This window comes from Artemia franciscana, chromosome 8 (genome assembly GCF_032884065.1).
Source record: "Artemia franciscana chromosome 8, ASM3288406v1, whole genome shotgun sequence".
Lineage (NCBI taxonomy): Eukaryota > Metazoa > Arthropoda > Branchiopoda > Anostraca > Artemiidae > Artemia > Artemia franciscana.
The window spans coordinates 48,130,817-48,153,879 of record NC_088870.1 but is presented as its reverse complement, the minus strand read 5'-3'; the positions used below and the strand labels follow the sequence as shown (position 1 = coordinate 48,153,879).

At 35.2% G+C, this 23,063-nt stretch overlaps 2 protein-coding genes across 3 annotated transcripts in view; both read left to right on the top strand.

Annotated features, from left to right (window-relative positions):
- Positions 1 to 2,403, top strand: part of LOC136030510 (uncharacterized protein F13E9.13, mitochondrial-like) — a 61,636-nt gene extending 59,233 nt beyond the window's left edge. For both annotated transcript variants that reach the window (XM_065709532.1, XM_065709531.1), the window contains exon 7: positions 2,147 to 2,403. In XM_065709532.1, the coding sequence (XP_065565604.1) occupies positions 2,147 to 2,222 (76 nt within the window). In that variant the 3' untranslated portion in view covers positions 2,223 to 2,403. The remainder of the gene's footprint in view (positions 1 to 2,146) is intronic.
- Positions 2,404 to 15,230: 12,827 nt separating this feature from the next.
- LOC136030509 (uncharacterized) overlaps positions 15,231 to 23,063 on the top strand; it is a 54,709-nt gene continuing 46,876 nt past the window's right edge. The window contains exon 1 of the mRNA XM_065709529.1: positions 15,231 to 15,816. Coding sequence (XP_065565601.1) covers positions 15,292 to 15,816 — 525 coding nt within the window. The 5' untranslated portion in view covers positions 15,231 to 15,291. The remainder of the gene's footprint in view (positions 15,817 to 23,063) is intronic.

Genomic DNA, 23,063 nt, shown 5'->3' with positions numbered 1-23,063 from the left:
ACTTGGCCCTTTCAGGTAAAAGAGAAAGTTCCTAATGTAAGTACCCGACCTTTAATGAGCCGCCTTGAGCTACACACGTGCTTGGTTTCATTTTTTATTAATAAACAAAACCTGTTGGGGTCGAGACGAAACGTGATTCACTACCCAATTTTTTTCTTGCTACCAGTAGCAAGCAATTGATTTTCTTTTTGAATTAAAATTAAAAATTTAGAGAAATGTTTAGGACTACAATTGAAAGCACGGAGTGGTCATGTCATATGTTATTTAGCATCAGATGGGATAAACTGTACAACATTAAAAAGTTAAAAATGGTAGATTACTATAAACATACACTATATTCCGTTAAACTAAACCCTGTTTTTCGGTTACTGGGTCGGCCTCAGCGGCCTAATATAATAAGTCAAAGATTTTGATTAAGGGTGGATGGATAAGGAGAATTGAAGCCTCATATTGCACACTTCTAGGCACAAAGTCTTTGACTTTCCGTTAGAAGTCCTCCAGATCAATATGGAGAATTTTTCAGTTTGTAATGATTTCTGTTGAAGAAATAGTACGTATAAAGATAGACAGTTCAAAAATACAAAAAAATATGCCAATTATATGTTTTGACTAAAGTGGACCTATTAACTGCAGCCCAAAGCAAGCCAATAGTGAAAACAGGATTAAAAACTTTCTTATTCATTTTATTTAGGCTCTAAATTAAACTTTATGGCTCAATGGTATCCCCGGACATAATTAATTATTTAATCTTCTATTGGATGAGAGCATTAGTACTAAGTGTTACATGTCCTTCATAGTATTAAGTGTCCGATGTTCAATTTTTGTACCCCTCCCTTACAAAAAACAACAGTCAATGGAGTGACAAGCTCCTTGAGCAACACAATCTTCAGGACCAGTTGAAATTAGTAGGAGCAAAGACCCTCTCCCCAAGGGGGAACAGAGTTCTTGAAATGTGCTTAATTATGCCTACCTTTGGCCTGATAATTGTGTAAGAATTTTTTGGGGGAGAAGTCAAACTTTTTATTGTAAAATTGTTAGATCTGGAGTACACACATAACTAAACCAGTTATACCTTTTTGATTAAAATGTTTATTTTGTCTGCTGCACAAGGCAAAGTAATTTCATAAGTGTTGACTATAGGTTGTATATATTTTGACGACTAAACGAATATTCGGCTTGTCCGCTGTCTGTTTTTTAAATAAATTGAATTGAGGAAGAAAGACATGAACATTTTTTTTTCTATTTTTGTTTTTTGTTTTAAATTGAAATTTATGGTTTACCATGGATGCCATTGATTGTTTTACTTCTTGTTTTGTCAGAGAACTTGAGCTTCCTCTTAGTTTAGTTTTCAGATTTTTCTCTAATAAACACTATTTAAATGATCTAGGTTTTATAATTACGCTTATTTTATAGATAACTTTTAGAAAAAAAAACATGGATATTAAAAATGAAATCTCATTGTTCAATTGGTCAAAAGCAAACTTACAAAACCATGCATATCTTGAAAAGGTTGGAAAAATTAGGAGTTTAATTTTTAACAAGAAAGATCTCCGCATGCAGTTAAGCTGTTTTTGTTAGTAGCGGGCGCTCTGATTAGAAAAATGAAACATGGTGGCAAAATAAGCAAAAAATCAGCTAAAAAGATGAGGCCCCAAATAGAAGAAGGTTTAGTTGCTTTTCCTTGAAGGTGCGTTTGTCTTTTGTAATCACTAGATTGTTAATGTTTGAATGTTTACAGAGGAAAAGCGTTTTCAAATCTATCTCTTATTTTTGCTTATCTATTGTTTAACGTGACAACACTGACAAAAATGTGAAAACTGCCATAAAACTTCATAACTTAGAAAAAAAGAAACAAAATCTTAGAAAAGTTCAGTTTTTAGGTAGTAATAGACCTGAAACAATTCCAGGGGAAGAAATGTCTTTCTTGCAATGTCCTTAGTACTTGAAGACTTATTAACTTCGTTAATAATTACTATTTGTAGTAATTCGTTTCTTAGAAGCTTTGTTTTGATGTAAGTATTGTTTCCCATTTTTGTTCTGTCTTTTTATTCATAGAATCCGATCTTCCCTTTTTTATTTTTATATTCTTCTACTCAGGAAAAATATACCTTGGAGTTAAAAAAATGACTAACTGCATTTTTTTCAGATGGATGAATGAGCTAGATGTCAAAAGAATTACAGAAATGGTTGATCTAGTGAAAACAATTCGGAGTGAAGAATAATCCACCCACACGTTTGCACACTAAAACTACACTTTTTAATGAACTATCAAAACCTTTAACCCAGGCCATTACTAACTTGAAACTACTTGTTTGAAGGCAGCTATAATTACAAAATCATATTGCAGAAAACGAAATGATTTATTTGGTACTTTTGTCCAAAAATAAACGGTTGTTCAAAAAGGATCCTCTTAAGGTACTTCACAAATCTAATTATGAAAGGTCGATGAGACAGGTTTTATTTAGGTGAAGTAATTATTCAGTAGATGTTGCTAAAAAAAAAACATCGTATGGTATCCCCCAAGGAAAAAACATTATGTTTATTTTTAGATGTCTATAATGAAACTTAAAGCTATAATCTAAATTACATATCAAACATGTCATAATAAATGGTTGATCAGGATTGAATGTCGGGGATTTTCGAATTTTCTTCAAAAAAGATCCTCTTAAGGTACTTCACACATCTAATTATCAAAGGTCTATGAGACAAGTTTTATTTAGGTGAAGTAATTATTCAGTAAATATTACTAAAAAACATCATATGGTATCCCCCAATGAAAAATTTTTTGTTGATTTTTAAATTTGTTTAACAAACTTAAAGCTACGATCTAAATTACATTAAATAAAAAAAAACAAGTTTTTTTTAACTGAAAGTAAGGAGCGATATTAAAACTTAAAACGAACAGAAATTACTTCGTATGTAAAAGGGGCTGCTTCCTCATCAACGTCCCACTCTTTACGCTAAAGTTTGACTCTTTCTCTCAACTCTACTTTATAAAATAGTAAAAAACTTTAGCGTAAAGAGCGGGACGTTGATGAGGAAGCAGCCTCTTTCATACACGAAGTAATTTATGTTTCAGTTCAGTTTAATAACATTAAAATAAATGGACAACAATAACTTTCTACCCCTACAAGGCTCCATGGCCCGTTACATAGGGTTTAAAACAAAAATAAATACCAAATAAGGAGTCTCTTCTTAAAAAAAAAAAAAAAACCAGAAATCCAATTAAATAATTTTGGGTAATTTTTACTTACCACTTCCTCCAAGAAATACAAATCCTAGTCCACACCATTTCCCACCATCGCAAAATCACAACAATTAAAACTAAATAAATAAACGTGCTCAAGCTTAACATCTAGGGATGTCGCTCTACCCTCATTATTCATCATATTATTAAACATATAACAACACTAATTCAAACCAATTCAAAAGTAAATTTTTCTCAAATTTATTCCCCATTATATTTATCAATCAAAAATATTTTTAGTTGGGTTTTAAAGGCATCAAACGAATGAATGCTACGGACATTATCAGGGAGACTGTTCCCTACTTTACCACATGCTATTCGGGGACTAAAACCTGATCTGACACTCTTAGTTTGAGGTAATAGTAGGTGGTCTTTATTGCTTAGATTATGAGAGCTCCTTGAATTAACTAAATCAGGAAAGAAAGAATTGAAACAGCGAGGCATTTCACCATGAAGATACTTGAAAATCATTGAAGAGCAAGAGACGACATAGAGTGCATAAGTATTCAAAAGCACTTTTCGATGTCCTTTATTAAATTCGTTAACTAACTGGCGAGCCTTTTGATGAATTACTTTAATCGAATGGAGCAGAGACTGGAAAGTAGACATCCAAATCGAGTTGCAGTAAATTAAATATGGTTGAATGAGTAAAAAATACAGGGCCCGAAGAATAGATCCAGGAAAAATATGTTTAAGTTTCCGAATAATCCCAAGATTACGTGATATTTTTGCTTGGACCATCTTGATGTGGTCTCTAAAAGAAAGATTTTCATCCAACAAAATTCCAAGGAAACGCACGTATCTTACGTTAGGTCGAGACAAAGGTCCTTTCGAGGTAGATATAGTTGATAAGGACGGGCATACCTTGCCAGTTCTAGAAAATATGAGAAAGTATGATTTAGCGATATTTAAAACAAGTCGGTTAGTATCAAACCATTGGTAACACCGCTCCATGAGCATGTGAAATTTAACCTCCAAAGCTTGTTCCGTGTCTTCAGCACATAGGATATTGCTGTCGTCAGCGAAGGCAACTAAATCTTCATGAGGGGATGGCAGAATATCAGAAGATGCCACCGTATTTTCCTTTTCGTGACATAGAGTACAAGACGCAGAAGGAATCGCGTTCTTTACCGCTCCAAATAAATCGTTGATGTATATTAAAAACAGAGTAGGACCAAGAATCGATCCTTGTGGTACTCCATAGTCTACTCCAATGGAGTTTAGTGAGTCAGGGTCCATGGAAATCATTCTATCGTGTAAATAAGAATGGAACCATGATAGGGCTGAACCTCGTATTCCTATATGAGACAGTTTATCAAGAAGGATCTTATGATTAAGACTATCAAAAGTTTTCCGCACATCAAGAAAGTAGCGGCTGGTATTTTTCCAGAATCTATAGCGGTATGAAGAAAACTGATGAGTGTAGTGCACGTTTGCTCCGTAGTATTTTTTGATCGAAATCTGAACTGATGGTTGTGGAAAAACTCCTTAGATTGTAAAAAAAACTTGTGAGCCTTTTTTGCATCGGCTTTTCAAATATTTTTGAAAACACTGAAAGAAGGGAAATTGGTCAGTAATTTGACGGGTCACTTCTGTTCCCACCCTTAAATAGAGCTATCACTCTTGCAGTTTATAGGGACCTAGGAAACTTTCCTTATTCAAACGACATATTAATAAGCTTTGTTAAAGGGCCCAGAATTCAAGGGAATATAGCTTGCATAGCTTTAGTTGATATGTAGTCTGGGCCAGATGATGATGAACGTTTTAAACCTTGAATGTGTCTTGCCACCTCTGATTCCAATACAAGCTCTATAACAATAGATTTAAGGCATGGGGGTCCCATGAACTTGAGATGTTGATCTTTTGTGAGGGAAATCAAGCTTCCACCAAGTCCCTTGACAGTTTTTTCGCCAAAAGTTCGTTTGTTTTAAGTTTTAAAGTCGCTCCTTACTTTCAGTAAGAAAACCTTGTTTTTTTATTTAATTTCTGAACGTTTTTGAATCAATGCATGTTTTGATTTTGGCTCTCCGCAGAGGAATAATTAAAACGAAATTTGCATATTTTTTTTTTGGCTAAATGGCTTTCTCATAGTTTTGATCGAATGATTTTGAAAAAAAGCAGTGGGGGAGGAAGCCTAGTTGCCCTCCGATTTTTTGGTTACTTTAAAGGCAACTAGAACTTTTAATTTCTTACGAATGTTTTCATTAGTAAAAGAAATACGTAACTTATAAATTAGGTTACGTAACGAACTTGTGTATTCTTATGTTTTGTTACATATATGAGGGGGTTCACCCCCTCGTCAGTACCTCGCTATTTACACTGAAACTTAAATTGTGTCCTAATTAATTAAGAAGACCCCTGAATCACAAAAGCCGTAGAATAAATAGTTGAAACTACTAAAAATACTTTAGCGTAAAGAGCGAAGTATTAAGAAGAAGTGAGCCCCTCATATGCGTAATCAATTCTGTTCGTTTTAAATTTTAATGCTGCTCCTTACTTCCAGTTGAAAAAACTTTTTCATATTTATTTTTTCATTTTTTTTTTTAAATAATGCTAGAAAATCCTGTGCTCTTTTCATGGAAATTTTCTTCCCCCATGACAAATTCCTCGATGGAAAGCTCCCCCAACCACATAAGCACCTCTTATCAACCCCTCTCCCAACCAAAAATTCCCCTGAAAACGTCTGTACACTTCCCAATAACCATTACTATATGTAAGCACTGGTCAAAGTTTGAAACTTGTAGCCACTCCCACGCGGACTGTGGGGGAGTAAGTGGTCCCCAAAGACATAGTTATAAGGTTTTTCGAATACGCTAAATAAAATGGCTATCTCAGAATTTTGGTCCGTTGACTTTGGGAATATAATTAGCGTTGGAGGGGGGCTAGTTGCCCTCCAATTTTTTTGGTCACTTGAAAAGGGCACTAGAACTTTTCATTTGCGTTAGAATGAGCCCTCTTGCAACATTATAGGACCACTGGGTCGATGCGATCACCCCTGAAAAAAAAAACACGCATCCGTGATCTGCCTTCTGGCAAAAATACAAAATTCCACATTTTTGTAGATAGGAGCTCTGATACGCTGAATCTGATGATGTGATTTTCGTTAAGATTATATTACTTTTAGGGAGTGTCTTCCCCTATTTTCTAAAATAAGGCAAATTTTCTCTGGCTCTTAACTTTTGATGGGTACGACTAAACTTGATGAAACTTGTTTATTTAAAATCAGCATTAACATGCGATTCTTTTGATGTAGCTATTGGTATCAAAATTCCGTTTTTTAGAGTTTTGGTTACTATTGAGCCGGGTCGCTCCTTACTACAGTTCGTTACCGCGAACTGTTTGATAGCAACCACAGGCCTAACACATACAATATCTTTGGTTTATTATCACATAAAAATCATAGTTATGAAGCTGCTTAAAGTAGAATCAAACAGTTCGTGGTAACGAACTGTAGTAAGGAGCGACCCGGCTCAATATTAAACGAAAGTCTAAAAAACGGAATTTTAATGCTAATAAATACATCAAAAGAATTAGATTTTCATGCTGATTTCAAATATATAAGTTTCATTAACCCATCAAAAGATACGAGCCTGAGAAAATTTTCCTTATTTTGAAAAATATGGGAAAACAACCCCTAAAAGTCATAGAATCTTAACGAAATCACACCATCGCATTCAGCGTTTCAGAGAACCCACTTTAGAAATTTCAAGCTCCTATCTACACAAATGTGGAACTTCGTATTTTTTGCCAAACTGATCACGGGTGCATGTTTATTTGTTGTTGTTTTTTTCTTTTTCCCAGGGGTGATTCTATCGACCCACTTGTCTTATGATGCCGTGAGAGTGCTCATTGTAATGGAAATGGAAAGTTCTAGTGCCCTTTTTAAGTGACCAGAAAAATTGGAGGGCACCTAGGCCCCTCCCACGCTCATTTTTTCCCAGAGTCAACGGATCAAAATTTTGAGATATGCATTTTCTTCAGCATAGTCGAAAAACATAATAGGATGTCTCTGGGGACGACTTACTCCCCCATAGTTCCCGGGGGAGGGGCTGCAAGTTACAAACTTCGACCAGTGTTTACATACAGTAATGGTTATTGGGAAGCGTAAAGACGTTTTCAGGTTTTTTCTTGTTGGGGGGGGGGGGTAAGGGGAGGGAACTATGTCGACGGATCTTTACTTGGAGGAATTTGCCATGGGGAAAAGACATTCCATGAAGGGGGGCGCAGGATTTTCTAGCATTATAAAAAAAACACTGAAAAAATAATAATGAAAAAGTTTCTCAACCGAAAGTAAGGAGCAGCATTAAAACTAAAACGAAAAGAAATTATTAAGCATATGAGGGGTTCATCCCATCCTAAATACCTCGCTCTTTCTGCTAAAGTACTTTTAGTAATTTCAACTATTTATTCTACGGCTTTTGTGATTCTGGAGTAATTCTTAAAGACCCATGACAAAATTTAAGCTTTAGTGTAAAGAGCGAGGTATTGACGAGGGGACAAACCCCCTCATATATGTAATAAAAATATACAAATATAGAAGTTCGTTACGTAAATTGATTTGTAATTTACGTATATTTATTACTAACAAAAACGTTCGTAAAAAAAACAGCTAAGAAGTTCTAGCTGCTTTTATAAGTTACCGACATTTGGAGGGCAACTAGGCCTCCTCCCCCACCCCTTTTTTATCAAAATTGTCGGGACAAAAATATGAGAAAGCTTTTTAGACAAAAAAAATTAATATGCTAATTTCGTTCATGTGCGGTGAGCCAAAATCAAAACGTGTATCAATTTAAAAACATTAAGAAATTAAATAAAAAACCAAGTTTGTTTTAAACTGCAAGTAAGGAGCAATATTAAAACTTAAAACGAACAGAAGTTATTCCGTATATGAAAGGGGTTGTCCCCTACTCAATGCCCCGCTCTTTACGCTAAAGTTTTATATTGTTTTAAAAAGTAGAGTTGTAAGAAAGAGTCAAACTTTAGCGTAAAGAGCGGGACTTTGAGGAGGGGACAATCCCTTTCATATACGGAATAATTTCTGTTCTTTTTAAGTTTTAATGTCGCTCCTTACAAGCAGTTAAAAAACTTGGTTTTTTTATTTAATTAAATATAAAGATTGGCCGGAAAAATAACACAAACAAATTATTGCCTATATCGGTAATTATTTGACAAAATTTGACCTCGTATTGACGAGGGATGAACTTCCTCATATACTTAATATGAAGGGGTCACCCCCTCTCAATACTTAGCTCTTTACGCTAAAGTTCACATTTGATCCAATTCTATAAGAATTAAATAAAAACAAAAGATTTTAAAAGGCAAGTAAGAAGGGACATTAAAGCTTAAAACGAACAGAAAGTATTCCATATGTAAGGGGGTTTTCCCCTCCTCAACGCCCCGATAAGTGTGACTCTTGGTCACAACTCTACTTTTTAAAACAATTAAAAATTCTGCGCCCCCTTCATGGAAATTCTCTTCCCTTATGATAAATTCTTCCACGGAAAGATCCTCCCACGTAACCCTCACCACCCAAATCCACCCTCACCCCAACGCGAAAATGTCCCCCTGAAAACGTCTTTACAATTCATAATAACCATTACTACATATGTAAACCATGGTCAAAGTTTGTAACTTGCAGCCCCTCCCCTGGGGACTGTGGGGGATTAAGTCGTCTCCAAATACATAGTTAATAGGTTTTTCGACTAAGCTGAAGAGCATGGTTATCTCAAAATTTTGATCCGATGACTTTGGGAAACAATATGCGTGGGAGGGGAACTAGGTGCCCTCAAATTTTTTTGGTCACTTAAAAAATGCACTCTAACTCTTAATTTCCGTTAGAATGAACCCTCTAGTCACATTCTAGGACCACTGGGTTGGTACAATCACCCATGAAAGGAAAAAAAAACCAAATAAACACGCATCCGTGATATGTCATCTGGCAAAAAATACAAAATTCTACATTTTTTAGATAGGAGCTTGAAACTTCTACTGTAAGATTCCCTGATACGCTGAACCTGATGGCGTGATTTTTGTTAAGATTTTATGACTTTTAGGGTTTTTTTCACCCTATTTTCTAAAATAAGACAAATTTTCTCAGACTCGTAACTTTTGATGGGTAAGACTAAACTTGATGAAACTTATTTATTTAAAATTAGCATTAAATTGTGATTCTTTCTATGTAACTATTGGTATCAAAATACTGTTTTTTAGAGTCTCAGTTACTATTGAGCCGGGTCGCTCCTTATTATAGTTCGTTACCACGAACTGTTTGATGACCCCTGAATCACAAAGGCTGTTTAATTCGAATAAATAGCTATTTTAAATTACCAGAAATCCTTTAAAATAAACAACAGGACATTGGCGAGGGGTGAACCCCTTTATATACTTAATAATTTCTGTTCGTTTTAATTTTTAATTTTACTCCTTACTTTGAGTTGAAAAAAAGTTGTTGTTTTTATTTAATTTCCGATCTTTTTTAAATAATACTGGACAGTGCACCCTTCACAGAAATTTCCTTCCCCCATTTCTCCATGGAAAGATCCTCCCACATAGCCCAATCCTCCTCCCCACCAGAAAAAATCCTCCCTGAAAACGTCTGTATACTTACCAATAGCAATTACTGTATGTAAACAATGGACAAAGTTCATAACTTGCAGCCCTTCCTTTGGGGACTGTGGGGGATTAAGTCGTTCTCAAAGACATATTTATTAGATATTTCGACTATGCTAAACGAAATAGCTATCTTAACTTTGGATCCTGTGGCTTTGGGAAAAAATGAGTGTGGGAGAAGTCCTAGTTGCCCTCCAATTTTTTGGTCACTTAAAAAGAGCAGTAGAACTATTATAATCCGCTCAGAAGAGTCCTCTTGCGAATTTCTTGGGCCACTTGGTCGATGCGATCTTCCCCGAAAAAAAAAAAAAAAACAAATAAACACGCATCTGTGATCTTTCTTCTTGTAAAAAACATCAAATTCTACATTTGTATTTCTAACATTCTCTAATACGCTGAATCTGATCATGTGATTTTCATTAAGAGTCTAGGACTTTTAGGGGCTGTTTTCTCCTCCAAAAGAAACAATAAGGCAAATATTTGCAGGTTCGTAACTATTTATGGATAGGATTAAACTTGATGAAACTTATATATTTAAAATCAGCATAAGAATCCGATTATTTTGATGAATCTATTGATATCAAGATTCCTTTTTTAGAGTTTGGTTGCTATTTAGCCTTGGCGCTCCTCACCTATGCTTCGTTACCACGAACTGTTTGATATAGATACGTCCAGATACATTTTGTTGACAACTTGGCTGTACTTAGTGTCTTTTGATTTAGGGCATCGTCACTTCCAATATTCGTGGAAATTTTCAACCTTATAACCTTAGCCATTCATGGGACGCTGTAGATAAGCCCTTTTCGGAAGTATTATGCCATTTCACAAGTAGTATACAATTAAAATCTTTTGACTTAGTTTAATAGCTCTAATTGCATTAACAGAAGTTGCAGCAATATTTCCAGTCACAGTTGCAATCACAGTATTAGTAGCAATACTAATAGCAGTAGTCACATCCGCAAGTATTAGCCGGTGCAGTAAGGAACTGTCACATTCCTAGTTATAAATTGTCACAGTCGCCTTTGCAAGTAGTCGAATTTGCGAGAATTCACCGTCTTAAGTAGTCGCAGTCGCAACTAGTCATAGTTGTAAGTAGCCACGGTCGCCATTTGTTGACGTCCCAGTCCAAGCCGTCCCCGTCCAAGCCTTCGAAGTCGCAAGTAGTCACACTTGTATGTTTCCAAAAGTATTCGTAGTCGCAGTTGTAAGTCGTAGCAGCAAAAGTGGTCCTGAAAGGTTCAACTTAACACCCATAGCCACTCTTGTTATCTCAACTTGGATGCACAAAGTGTCGCTGAATGTCTCTAAAGTATCTCTGAAGTCCCGTATTTTTCCTGTAATACCCGTAGCCTTTTGTGACACACCCAGGATCAAACAAATCCCCCATTCACAATGGTAAATCCTGTACGTAAACAATGAGCACATTGTATAATTTACAACCTTTTTCTTGGGGGCTGTGGGGGTCATTGCATTCCCACAGGCATAGCTATTAGACCTTTTGATTATTTGAACAACGTGGGTATTTCATAACTTTGATTATTGCTGGCGGGGGATGCCTAAAAAAGGACAAAGAAGCCTATTGCCCTCTAAGTACTGTTCAACATGCCCAGAAATTTTCAACCGAATACATTCAGCTGTTCCTGATATATTTATGATACGCCCTTGTGACGGGTAGCGTGGACATTTGATTTGTTTTGATGAGTGGAAATTTTGATTGGTGTGTTTTGATTTTGTTCAGAACCCCCTTAATATTCCTGTAATATTCTTAAAGTAGAAGTAGTCACAGTTGCAAATAGTTACAGTCACAGTCGCAAGTTATCGCAGTCGCAAGTAGTCACATTCGCAGTTACAACCGCTGTAGTAGTAGTCGTAGTGGCCATGAAAGTTTCAAGTTAATAACCTTATCTGTCCCTAAGATTTTACATATTACCCTTATTGCTAGCCTGGATGTACAAAGTGTTTTTTTTTGTGTCAGTGTTCACTGAAGTTCCACCTGAACACACATAGCGTTTTTGGACACATCCAGGATTAATCATTCCCCTGGCAGTCACTAGTAGTATAATTATTTAATACACCTTTGTGATAACCTGGATGCACATAGTATCTTTTGACTTAAATACCACATGCCCCAACATTCACTGAAATTTCACCTCACTACCCTTAGCCTTTTCAGACATACCCAGGGTCAAACATTTTCTTTTTTCCAAATAAAAACCTTACATATTAGTACCGTGCAACTATTATAGCTCAAAGTCCTTGGCCGAGGGTCTATGAGGGGTTATATGAGCCTCAGAAGCATAGTAGTAGTAGTAGTAGTAGTAGTTGTGTCAGGTGAACTGCATGTCTTGACAACTAAAGTGCTTGTGTCGGTCCTGCTATATGTTGCTACTGTGGTTCGAAATTTGTGCCCCGTATGACCAAGCTAGGATCAAATCCATTGTGCCATCACAGCACCCAAGAGGTGTAGTTATTTCCGCTTTGGACTATTTTGAACAAAATTGCTATCTTAAAATTTTGATAGGATGTCTTCGGAGAAACAAGTGTTGGGTGGTGCTGGCTGCCCTTTTATCACTTTTGAATCTTAACAGGAGCACTAGAATTTTTAATCGAATGATCCCGTTCCAGAATTTCTATGACCGTTCCTTCCAATCTATTTGGGAAAAAAAAGAAACAGTAATGTATTGAAGCCTAATGGCTGTTTACTATAGCCAACGCGAGAGCATTGCTTCTGGTTTGAGCAAAGTGGCTATTTCACAATTTTTATTCATGTTAAGGGGGGGGTCTGAAAAGGACAAAGGGCTCTTTTCTGTTCAAGCACCATTCAGCATGCCCTGAATATTTCAACTTAATGCCCTCAACCGTTCCTGACGTATTGCTGATGTGCCCTTTTGACAATCAGCATGCACATAGTGTTGTTTGATTTTGTTCAATATCCCCGTCAACATTAACTTACTTACTTGCTTGTACTTGTGGCGGGAATCAGGTGCTTCTGCCTGTGTATGACCATGAAGTGACTCTGGAAATGAAAAGAAATTATAATAATAACTTATTGAAGCCTTACGGCTTTTTAAAATAGTTAATGCTAGAGTGTTGGCTCTGATTCAAGGATTCACATAAAGCAAAGTGATACCTGCCAGGACATAGTCACATAATGTTATCTAAAAATAATTTTAATGAATGCCGTCTCGACTAATTCTGATTTTATGACAAACCGATAGATTGTCAGAAAACTCGAAGAAGATATCTGTATAGAAATTTGGTCAACACTTTTTCAACAGGTAGTCTTAGTTTTAAGAACCAGATAAAGCTTTGGCCTCATCTCTCTCATTGGCTTTAATGAGCGGAACATTGAATTGTACTGTGGGATCCGGTTTAAATTGAAGAATTTACACGAGCAAAGTGACAGTTGGAAGGCCATAGTTACTTTTGCTGTCTAAAAGTAATTATAGTGGCTACCAGCCCATATACTACGACTGTATAATGTGCAGTCAAATTTTGGCTAGACCTTGAACAAATTGTAACAAAAATGATTTTTATACCACTATAGAGAAAAATAAGGTTATTAACAGATCCAAAATCGGCATTGCTACTCTGAGATGAATCGACTCAAATTCAGCTTTAAAGTACGGAGGGGGGGGCAACAAAAAAAATATATAACAAGTATGACTTATGGGGCTCCTATGGTCTTAAACAACGAAAATGAAAGTAAAAATATGGTGAGGTTAACCCGCATGCTCGGCAAAGTTCGTTTATGTGACTATCGCTAAAACTAACGCTGAGCAGCCAACTAATTATAAAACCGTTCTTTAAAGCTATTCTTTAAACTACCAACCATTAACTTATATACATATTAATTTAAAATAGCTTTTTTTGAAAATAATTTTTTTATTATTTTAAGAAGTAGAGTTTTGACAGAGAAAACTTTAGCGTAAAGAGCAAGGCGTTGAGGAGGGGACAACCCCTTTCACATACGGTGTAATTTCTGTTCGTTTTAAGTTTTAATGTCGCTTCTTACTTGCGGTTACAACAACTTGTTCTTTTATTTAATTGGTATTAAAATTCCTTTTTTAGAGTTTCGGTTACTATTGAGTCGGGCCGCTCCTTACTACAGTTCGTTACCACGAACCGTTTGAAATGGCTGCCGTCTTGCGTAACTCTTATTTCATGACAAAATCTATACGTTTTCAGTATAATCCAAGAAAATATCAGTATAAAAATTTGGTCATCGTCTTTTCAAGAGATTGTCTTGGTTTTGAGAAACAGTTAAAGTATTATTTTATCTTTCTCATCGGTTTTAATAATCAGAGAGCCTAATTGTATTACTGTGCCGTTTTTTTAGATACTTGCAACCTTGTTGAAATTAGCACAATTTTCCCCTTTTTCCAGTAGTAGCTTTTTAAAGTTTTTGTATTTGTAACCTTTGCACAAAGAAGCATTATAAAGCAAACTAGAAATTTAGTATGTGTATAGTTGCTACCCGCTTATGTACTCCTGATTTGCTGGTGTAACCCACACAAGCATTATTGTTACATAAGAGACAGCAAAAACAGTCGCATCAATGCACAAAAATGTAGAAAGGGAAATTTTTTATATTTTCTTGGTGGGGTTGGGGCATTTTGGTTTCTTTCTGATGTACTAACTGGACAAACCAAAAAGGTATTTTTCAAAATATAGGGGAATTGCTCACCCCTGCCCCTCTCAACTAGTGTCCTGAGCAGAAATAAATAATTACTCGAAGATTCCCTGTTCAGCGCAAATACAGCATATCAACGCATTTCATTCAAAAAATTTAAAACTCAATTTTATCTTGTTGTTGACAAGCAGTTTTTCGAACAGAATTTTTTAATTCTCGTTTGAAGAAGCAGAATTTTCGGACAGTTTATTTATGATGACTGTGATAACTTTTTGCGATGAATACAACGGTTTTACAGATTTTTGCAGTAGCTTAGTATAAAGAACCTGTTGAAATGTGAAAAATTACCCTTGCATACTTGTACTTGTACCTGCAACAGGATTAGGTGTTTCCGCCTCTCCCGGCATGGGAACAGGGTTTCTGAATGACCGTCTTTCATGATGGCTGGTCTTGCGCCAATTCTCCGGCAAACTTTTGGCACCACTAGCTCCGTCTCTGGCCGAATACTTACGGTGACAAAGTAACTATAGGGGTAAGTTTCTATCGAGGTTAGGTTTAAAAGTAACTGTGAGGGTTAGTCATTTAACTATGAGCTAATTTTTCGTAATGAAAAGATTATTTCGGCAAGGAAATGATTCACATTTTCTTTGTTTCATTTTTGTAAAGATGACTCGTAATCTAAAAAATCCCAAATGGAGCTTGTAGGACGGGTTTCAAACCGAGTAACAAAAGGACAGTAAAAAAGATGCAATAGTAAAAAGATAGTCACAGACTTGTGTAGTCGAAGCTGATAAGAAATAAAATGAGAGAATATTTAAAGCTTCTAATAATTTGTACTTGCTTTATACACATAGCCGCTGTGAAAAAGTGTTGTGAAGATAATGAATATTTCAATACAGTAGACAGAAAGTGTGAAGGTCTTGCAAATAAAGCTGTAAATTTTTCTGTCATTGCGGAAGAATTCCAGACAAAATTTGGGGTCGCTTCTGGTATATGTTTGGATCTAACTCAATCTGGGATTTTTGTTTTGAAGTCCAATGAAAGCCCGAAACTGTTTGTTAATGAAAGTTTTTGTTTTGACACAACGGAAATGTCCACAGAATATTGTTATGAAAATGAGGACCAGCTTATATTGAAGAATTTTAAGACACATCCTGACAACCATTCGTTCTGCGAGGAAACGATGATAGTGACCCCCAGTTGGAATATAAGAATATTAAATGGATCTGCAACCAAAGAAAAATACAATATTCGGTCATGTACTAACCTTGGAAAAAGTCCGATGCCCATGGGAAAGAATGTTACTTTTTTTAAAAAGTGTTGCAAAGTAAGTTTTTTCTCTTATAACTAAGAAAATAAAGTTAAAACTTTCAGAAAAAGATTAACAGTCCAAGGAAAACACACCAGTTGACCATTTCTAAGGGTACCTTGAGTGTTAATGCACAATTAGGGCTATTGAGAAAGAAAATTGTTGACAAAGCAATTCTTACTTCATAATATGCAAAAAATTGTAAATAATACATTCGAGGGTGCTCCACTATACTCTACACTCTGCTCCCCTTGGTGTGCAAATATAAAGCCTAAATCATATATTTCCACTATGTTTTTCTGTTTTCTGATTTTGTCTGTGTTGGTTCAATTTACGGATACTATGTTGAAAAAAAAAATGACGCATGGGAAATATATAATTTGGGCTATAAACTTGCATATTAGGGGAGGGGTAAAGTTTAGTGGAAGCGCCTTAAAAATGTGTTAACTACTGTTTTCTCCATATTACGAAGTAAGAATGGATTTCTTAAGATGTTTCCCTCTCAATAGCCCTGATTGTGCATTTTCGAATATTACGGTAGCTTTTCTAACTAGGTAGCTTTCTGATGGTACCAGATATAGGCTAACCCTGGGATATGCCAAAAAACTAAAATGAAGCACTGAAACAATGAAGTTGTTGCTTTATAATACGCAGCATATTTCTACAAGTCATAATCTATTGTAGCCGTGAATTTTTCATGGGGGGTGGGAATTTTTCAGGAGGGGAAGTAAGATTCTCCATCATTAAACCACAATCAGAAATTAAATAAAAAACATGTTTTTCATATGAAATCAACGAGCAACATTAAAACTTAAAACAAGTAGAAATTATTCTGTACATGAGGGTGGTCGCCCCCTCATAAATACATCGCTCTTTCCGGTAGAGTTTTTTTTAGTACTTTTAAAAGAGCTTTTTAAACTAATTAAACGCCTTTGTAATTTATGACAAAATTCGAACATTAGCGTAAACTGCGAGGGACTTTGGCGATCCCCCTCATATATGTAATAAGTAATAATTTCTGTTCGCTTTAAGTTTTAATGTTGCTGCTTACTTTCAATAGAAAAAACTTGTTTTTTTTTCTATTTAGTTATTGCAAGACGATAAAATGGGACTGAAGGTCGTAAACTTTACTTTCAATAGTATTTTTTAGTTTTTAAAATGTTGCTGGGGATTTTACCCACAATCAATAAAATAGTTGTCATGTACTTTCAACTAATACCCATAGAGAAATTGCTTTTTTTCTAGTGTTATACCCATTTTGATGTAATTGTTCAGTATAATCAACATAACCATTTTAAAGTCATTCTCTTAACATTTAGTCAGCAAATCTGTTGTAATCACGTGGACGTTCTGATTTCCATCTGGACAAAAATACAAGAAACTGGCTAATAAAGAAGACATAAAGCATTGCGAGGTGAAAATATCAAAGAGATATATTATTTAGGGATCTATCTTTTACTAGTGGCGTCTATTCACGAAAACATTTTAGGAGGGAGTGTAAAATATATTTTTCAAAATTTAGGCGAGAGTAAATTTTTGTTTATTTTCAATTTTTCAATTCAATTAAAAAAAAAAACATTTTGTAATGAAAATGAATAAAAAAGGTCGCTTTTGAACTCACTAAGTGACGCCAATGTCTGGAAATATCAGGAGAGACAGAAAAGGGTCATTGAACAAGAAATAGATACATTGCTCAAAAGAGGCACAAAGAAAGATTTGATCCCTATACTTTTACAGTATCCATATTTGTATGATTTAAAAAAGAACAATTTAAGAAGAGAATAGATTTATTTGTGATAAAGCATAAATACAATAATGCACTATACTCTTCCCCCAAAAGGTCCTTGGCCTATAAAGAAGGGGGAAGACATACTTGTCAGTTACTCAGAGAAAAATGTCACTTACGAAGAGAAAAAAAAGAAAAATGCAAAATTAAATTTGAAAGCCTCCGATGAATTTTGCACCAAAAAGAAAATAAAAAAAAGTGTGTATCAGAAGCATCACAAAAACGGAATACAAAACAACAAATTCCTTATCTATAGACAAAATAATTTGAACGCATACGCTTTTCCTCATTTCTAAGCACTTATCTAGGCTGTATACACACCGATTCGAACTATTGTTATTGGGTAGAAGAATGTCAGGAATCTGCAAATCCCTCCCATGTAAATATTTCCCCCCTAAAACTAGAAAGTATTGAGCATTCCCGGAGAAAATGACCCAAATCTTCATCTTGCTTACAAAGGGGACAAGCGCACACCCTTTCTGAAATCACACTCTTTCTCTCAAATACCTTTTTTTTGCTCTGAATTGGAGGGTGATCTGCTCTAAGTTGGAGGGTAATCCATTGAGATAAGACCCAGTACTTGTATGATATTCAATTAAAAAAACCAAGTTTTTTAAATGCAAGTAAGGAGCGACATTAAAACTTAAAACGAACAGAAATTATTCCATATATAAAAGCAATTTCCCCTCCTCAACGCCCCGCTCTTTACGCTAAAATTTGAATCTTTCTCACAGCTCTACGTTTTAAAACAATAAAAACCCTAGCGTAAAGAGCGAGGTGTTGAGGAAGGGATAATCCCTTTTATATACGGGATAATTTCTGTTCGTTTCAAGTTTTAATGTCGCTCCTTACTTGCAGTTAAAAAAACTTGTTTTTTTAAATTTAATTTCTGAACGTTTTTAATTAATGCATGTTTTGATTTTGGTTCACCGCAAATGAATAATTAGAACGAAATTTGCATATTAATTTTTTTTGGCTAAATGGCTTTCTCAGCCATTATTTTGATAAAAAAAGGTGTGGGTGAGGAGGCCTAGTTGCCCTCCAATTTTCGGTCACTTAAAAATACAACTAGATTTTTTAAATTTTTTTTTACGAACGTTATTGTTAGTAATAAACATACGTACCTTACGAATTAACTTAACCTGACCTGAAACAAATTAACCTAACCTGAAACAAATTTACTAGATTTAATTGAAGCTCTGATCCACAACTCCCCGAATTACCTTGTGTCCTTGCCATCAGCACAAGAAACATGGGCATCAGAAGAAGGTGAACATAGTTGCCACCATGGGTATGGGAAGGTTTAGGGCAACAAATTTTACAGAAGTAAATAGGATTCCGAGAATTTCAAGAATGGTGTATTATGTGGTATCGCGTAATCATTCATGTTGTCAGTGAAACAATACAATACAGCCTGTGACAGCCTTCACATTAGTTTTCTGACATAACAACTGAGTCAACAACATTTTTACCTTCTAGACAGCTTTCCATTGCTTTTATGAAATTTTTGGTCTTTTATGGACTTTTGTGGACTTATTGTGGACTAATTTTTTCCCGGACCTATAATTATTTTTGAACGCTGAAAATTTCTTTTTATGTTTCCGGAAATTTAAAAAATGATACGTTATCTGGTAATTCGTGTTGTCAGTGAAACAAAACAATTCATCCTGTGACAGCCCTCACATCTGGTCATTTGAGACTCGGATACTGCGGCAGCCCATACTCCGATGTACTATTGGGACTACTTGCACGTTTTTGGCATCATTTCAAGAATATGTATCCTGTTTTCAGAGAATTTCGTATTTGTTTCCAAGAATTTCAAGAGTGATGCGTCTCCTGGGTTTACGTAATCATTCATGTTCCCAGTGAAATAATACAATGCATTCTGTGACATCCTTCGTATCTGGTCTTTTGAGATAGGAACTGAATCAATAATATTTTTACTTCTAAGCATTTTTCCATAGATTCTATTAAAATAATGGTTATCTTAGGTCTTGGAATTATTTCTACTTTTTTTGTACACAGAATGTTTTAGCGACTTTGATTTAGTTTGCGTCATCTGGTATTGCGTGTCTGATTCTCGAGAATTTCATGGACTGTTTCCGATAATTTCAAGAATGATGCCTTATCTGGTATTGCGTAATCATTCATGTTGTCAGTGAAACAATACAATACATCATGTGATAGTCTTCACATGTGGTCTTTTGAGACACAGATACTGTAGCCCACCATACTCCGATGTACTATTGGAGTTACTAAAACTTTTTTGGCATCATTCCAAGAATATACATCCTGATTTCTGCTAATTTCTTAGTATGTTTTTGAGATTTTCAAATATGTCACATTATCTGGTATTGAGTAATCATTTATGTTGTCATTGAAACAATACCATACATCCTGTGACAGCCCTCGCATCTGATCTTTTGAGATAATAACTGAGTAAGCAACATTTTTAACTTCTAAGCAGTTTTCCCACGTTATCTGGTATTGCGTAATTACTCTGGTTTTGGAGAATTTATTGGCATGTCTCCGATAGTTTCAAGAATTGTATGTCGGCTGGTATTGCGTAATCAATCATATTGTTTAGCTTCTAAGTTGAAAATCATTTGTGGTGCCATTTATAACTTAAAATCGTCGTATTTTAACGAGGGCGATGGAAACCTCCTAAGAAACTAAAAATGTTGTTGACTCAGTTGTTATCCCAAAAGACCAGCTGTGAGGGCTGTCACAGGAGGGATGTTATTGTTTCACTTTCAACATGAATGATTTGGCAGTATCATATTCTTGAAATACTCGGATATATACCGAGAAATTTTTGCTGTTCCCAAATTACTTCCAAGTCCCCAAAAAATTGTGTGTCTGAAAAATAAAATAATTAAAAAACCCATATAAAAAAATATAAAAAACCCAATTATAAAAAAAATAAAAATTTCACAAAATCAATGAAAAACTGTTTAGAAGGTAAAAATGCTGTTGACTCAGTTGTTGTCTCAGGCTGTCAGAGGATGTATTGAATTGTTTCATTGACGTCAGGAACGATTAGGCATACCAGATAACGCATTATTCTTGATATTGTCCAAAACATGCCAGAAAATTTTCGGAAACCGGGAAGCTTATTCTTGGAATGATGTCTAAAAGGTGTTAGCAACTCCAATAATGCATTGGAGTATGAGCTGCAATAGTATCTGTGTCTGAAAAGACCAGATGTGAGGGCTTTCACAGGATATATTCTGTTATTTCACTGACAACATGAATAATAATGCAATACCGGATTTTGCATCATTCTAGAAATTCTTGGAAGTCCCAAAATCTACGTCCCAAGAAAATTCTGTAAAAAAAATGTTTTAAAAAAATAGTTAAAAAATTTTAAAGTTAAGAAAATGACAAAGGAAAAAAGCAAAAAATCAAAGTTCTAGGAAAAATTGGGAGGGGGATCATTGAGTCCCCTGAGGGGGAGTTGGAGCCCTTGAGGGGGACATGGGGTCCTAGAAGGGAACATGGGCTCCCAACGGAAAACCTATGTGCTCAGGACCATTTCAACACGAAAATGATACCTACCCAGTTGTTGTCATTAGAACTTTTGGACATCGAAACAAGTTTCATCAACCATCAAAAGAATATTTCTGTCCAGCAAGCATATCCATTCACCATGGTATGCATATTCTCGGAGCGATGGTAAAAAAGGTGCCCAGAAAAAATATCCAATTGAAAAATCGATTGCATTAATAACTTGTTACGATGTAGTGACGCTTAGCACAAGTTGGCCAGCGTCCCAGAAACACTTCATTGATTACCTAGAACATACTTCTAAGAACATAATTTCATCAATTACTTTTTAGCTCAGTCGAGTAATGTGTTGTTCTTTTACCTTAGGAAGCAATGGGTATCACGTTCGATTCCTGCATCAAACAAAATTTCATAAAATCAAAGGAAAACTGCTTAGAAGCTAAAAATGTTTTTCGAAAAGAAAACATGTCACCATCTATAACTGCAGCTAATAGTAATGCCATCTATTATTTTGATTATGTAGATGGCAGCATTATTGAAATCGCCGTTAAAACTTCTCCACGTTCTTACACCACTAAGGAAGAAAAGAGTAGTGGATAGGGCACCGCTTACGCTGCATACAGTGATGCTACTGATGTATAGAACTTAGAAAGACAATGAGAAGAGAAAGTCTTATCTCGTCAAAGATTTTACGAACTACTGTTAATGATGAAATTTGATGATAGTTTGGTTGATCATTTCCTGATCCATCCTTATACAAAACAATTATCCGAGTACGCTTGAGAGCATACGGATAAATTCCACATTCAAATGAAAGCTTAAGAAGTTGGAAGAAGGCAAAATTATGAATAAATTTAACTACTGCACTAGGAAAAGAATCTGCCCTAGCTGAGGACGAGCTTTTCAAGCCTAGAACAATCTTAATAATTTCATTTACTGTTGCTGGCTCTAGAAACATAGACTTTAGACAAGATAGCCCGGGGTAAGATAAGATCTAAAGTCAGGTTTACACCGAAAAAAATAACTATAGAAGCCATATTTTCACCATTATTAGTGAAGAGTTAAGTGAATAGAGATTTATTCTTATATATTGCAATATGTGTAGCCTACTGGGGAATTTTAAATCGAGATGGATGAATAGCTTTCGCCGAACGCTTTGCGGGTTGGTTTGAAAATCTCTTTCTTAACTTTAGGTAAAACTTAAGTTTAACCTTAAGTTAAACTTTAGTTAAATTTTAGGTTAAACTTAAGTTAACATTTGTTTCCTAAATACTTACAATTATTGCTTTAGATATGACTTAAAATTCTGCTGAAATAGCAGGAATTGCATACTTATAACAAAGAGACAGACCTTTTCTGGAGAAGATGCATATACAGGATCAATTGGTGAGTAGGGGATAGGGCACCGCATAAACTGCATACAGTTTACAAAAACATTTTACAAAAACGTTTACAATACAAAAAAACAACAACAAATAAACACGCATCCGTGGTCTGGCTTGTGGCAAAAAATACAAAATTCCACATTTTTGTAGATAGGAGCTTGAAACATCTGCTGTAGGGTTCTCTGATACGCTGAATCTGATGGTGTGATTTTCGTTAAGATTTTATGAATAGATTCTTTTAAGGTGTTTGTCCCTCTATTTTCTAAAATAAGGCTAATTTAACTTTTGTATGGGTTTTATAACTCGTAACTTTTGATGGGTAAGACTCAACTTGTTGAAACTTATATATTATTGGTATCAAAAGTTAAACTCTTTCTTTAAACTTTACTTTTCAAAACAGTTAAAAAACTTTAGCGTAAAGAGCGGGGCATTGAGGAGGGAAAAGCCCCTGTAATATACGGAATAATTTCTGTTCGTTCTAAGTTTTAATGTCGCTCCGTACTTTCAGTTAAAAATCTTGTTTTTTCATTTAATTCCTGAACGTTTTTTAATTAATACAAATTTCGATTTTGGCTGTCCGCACATGA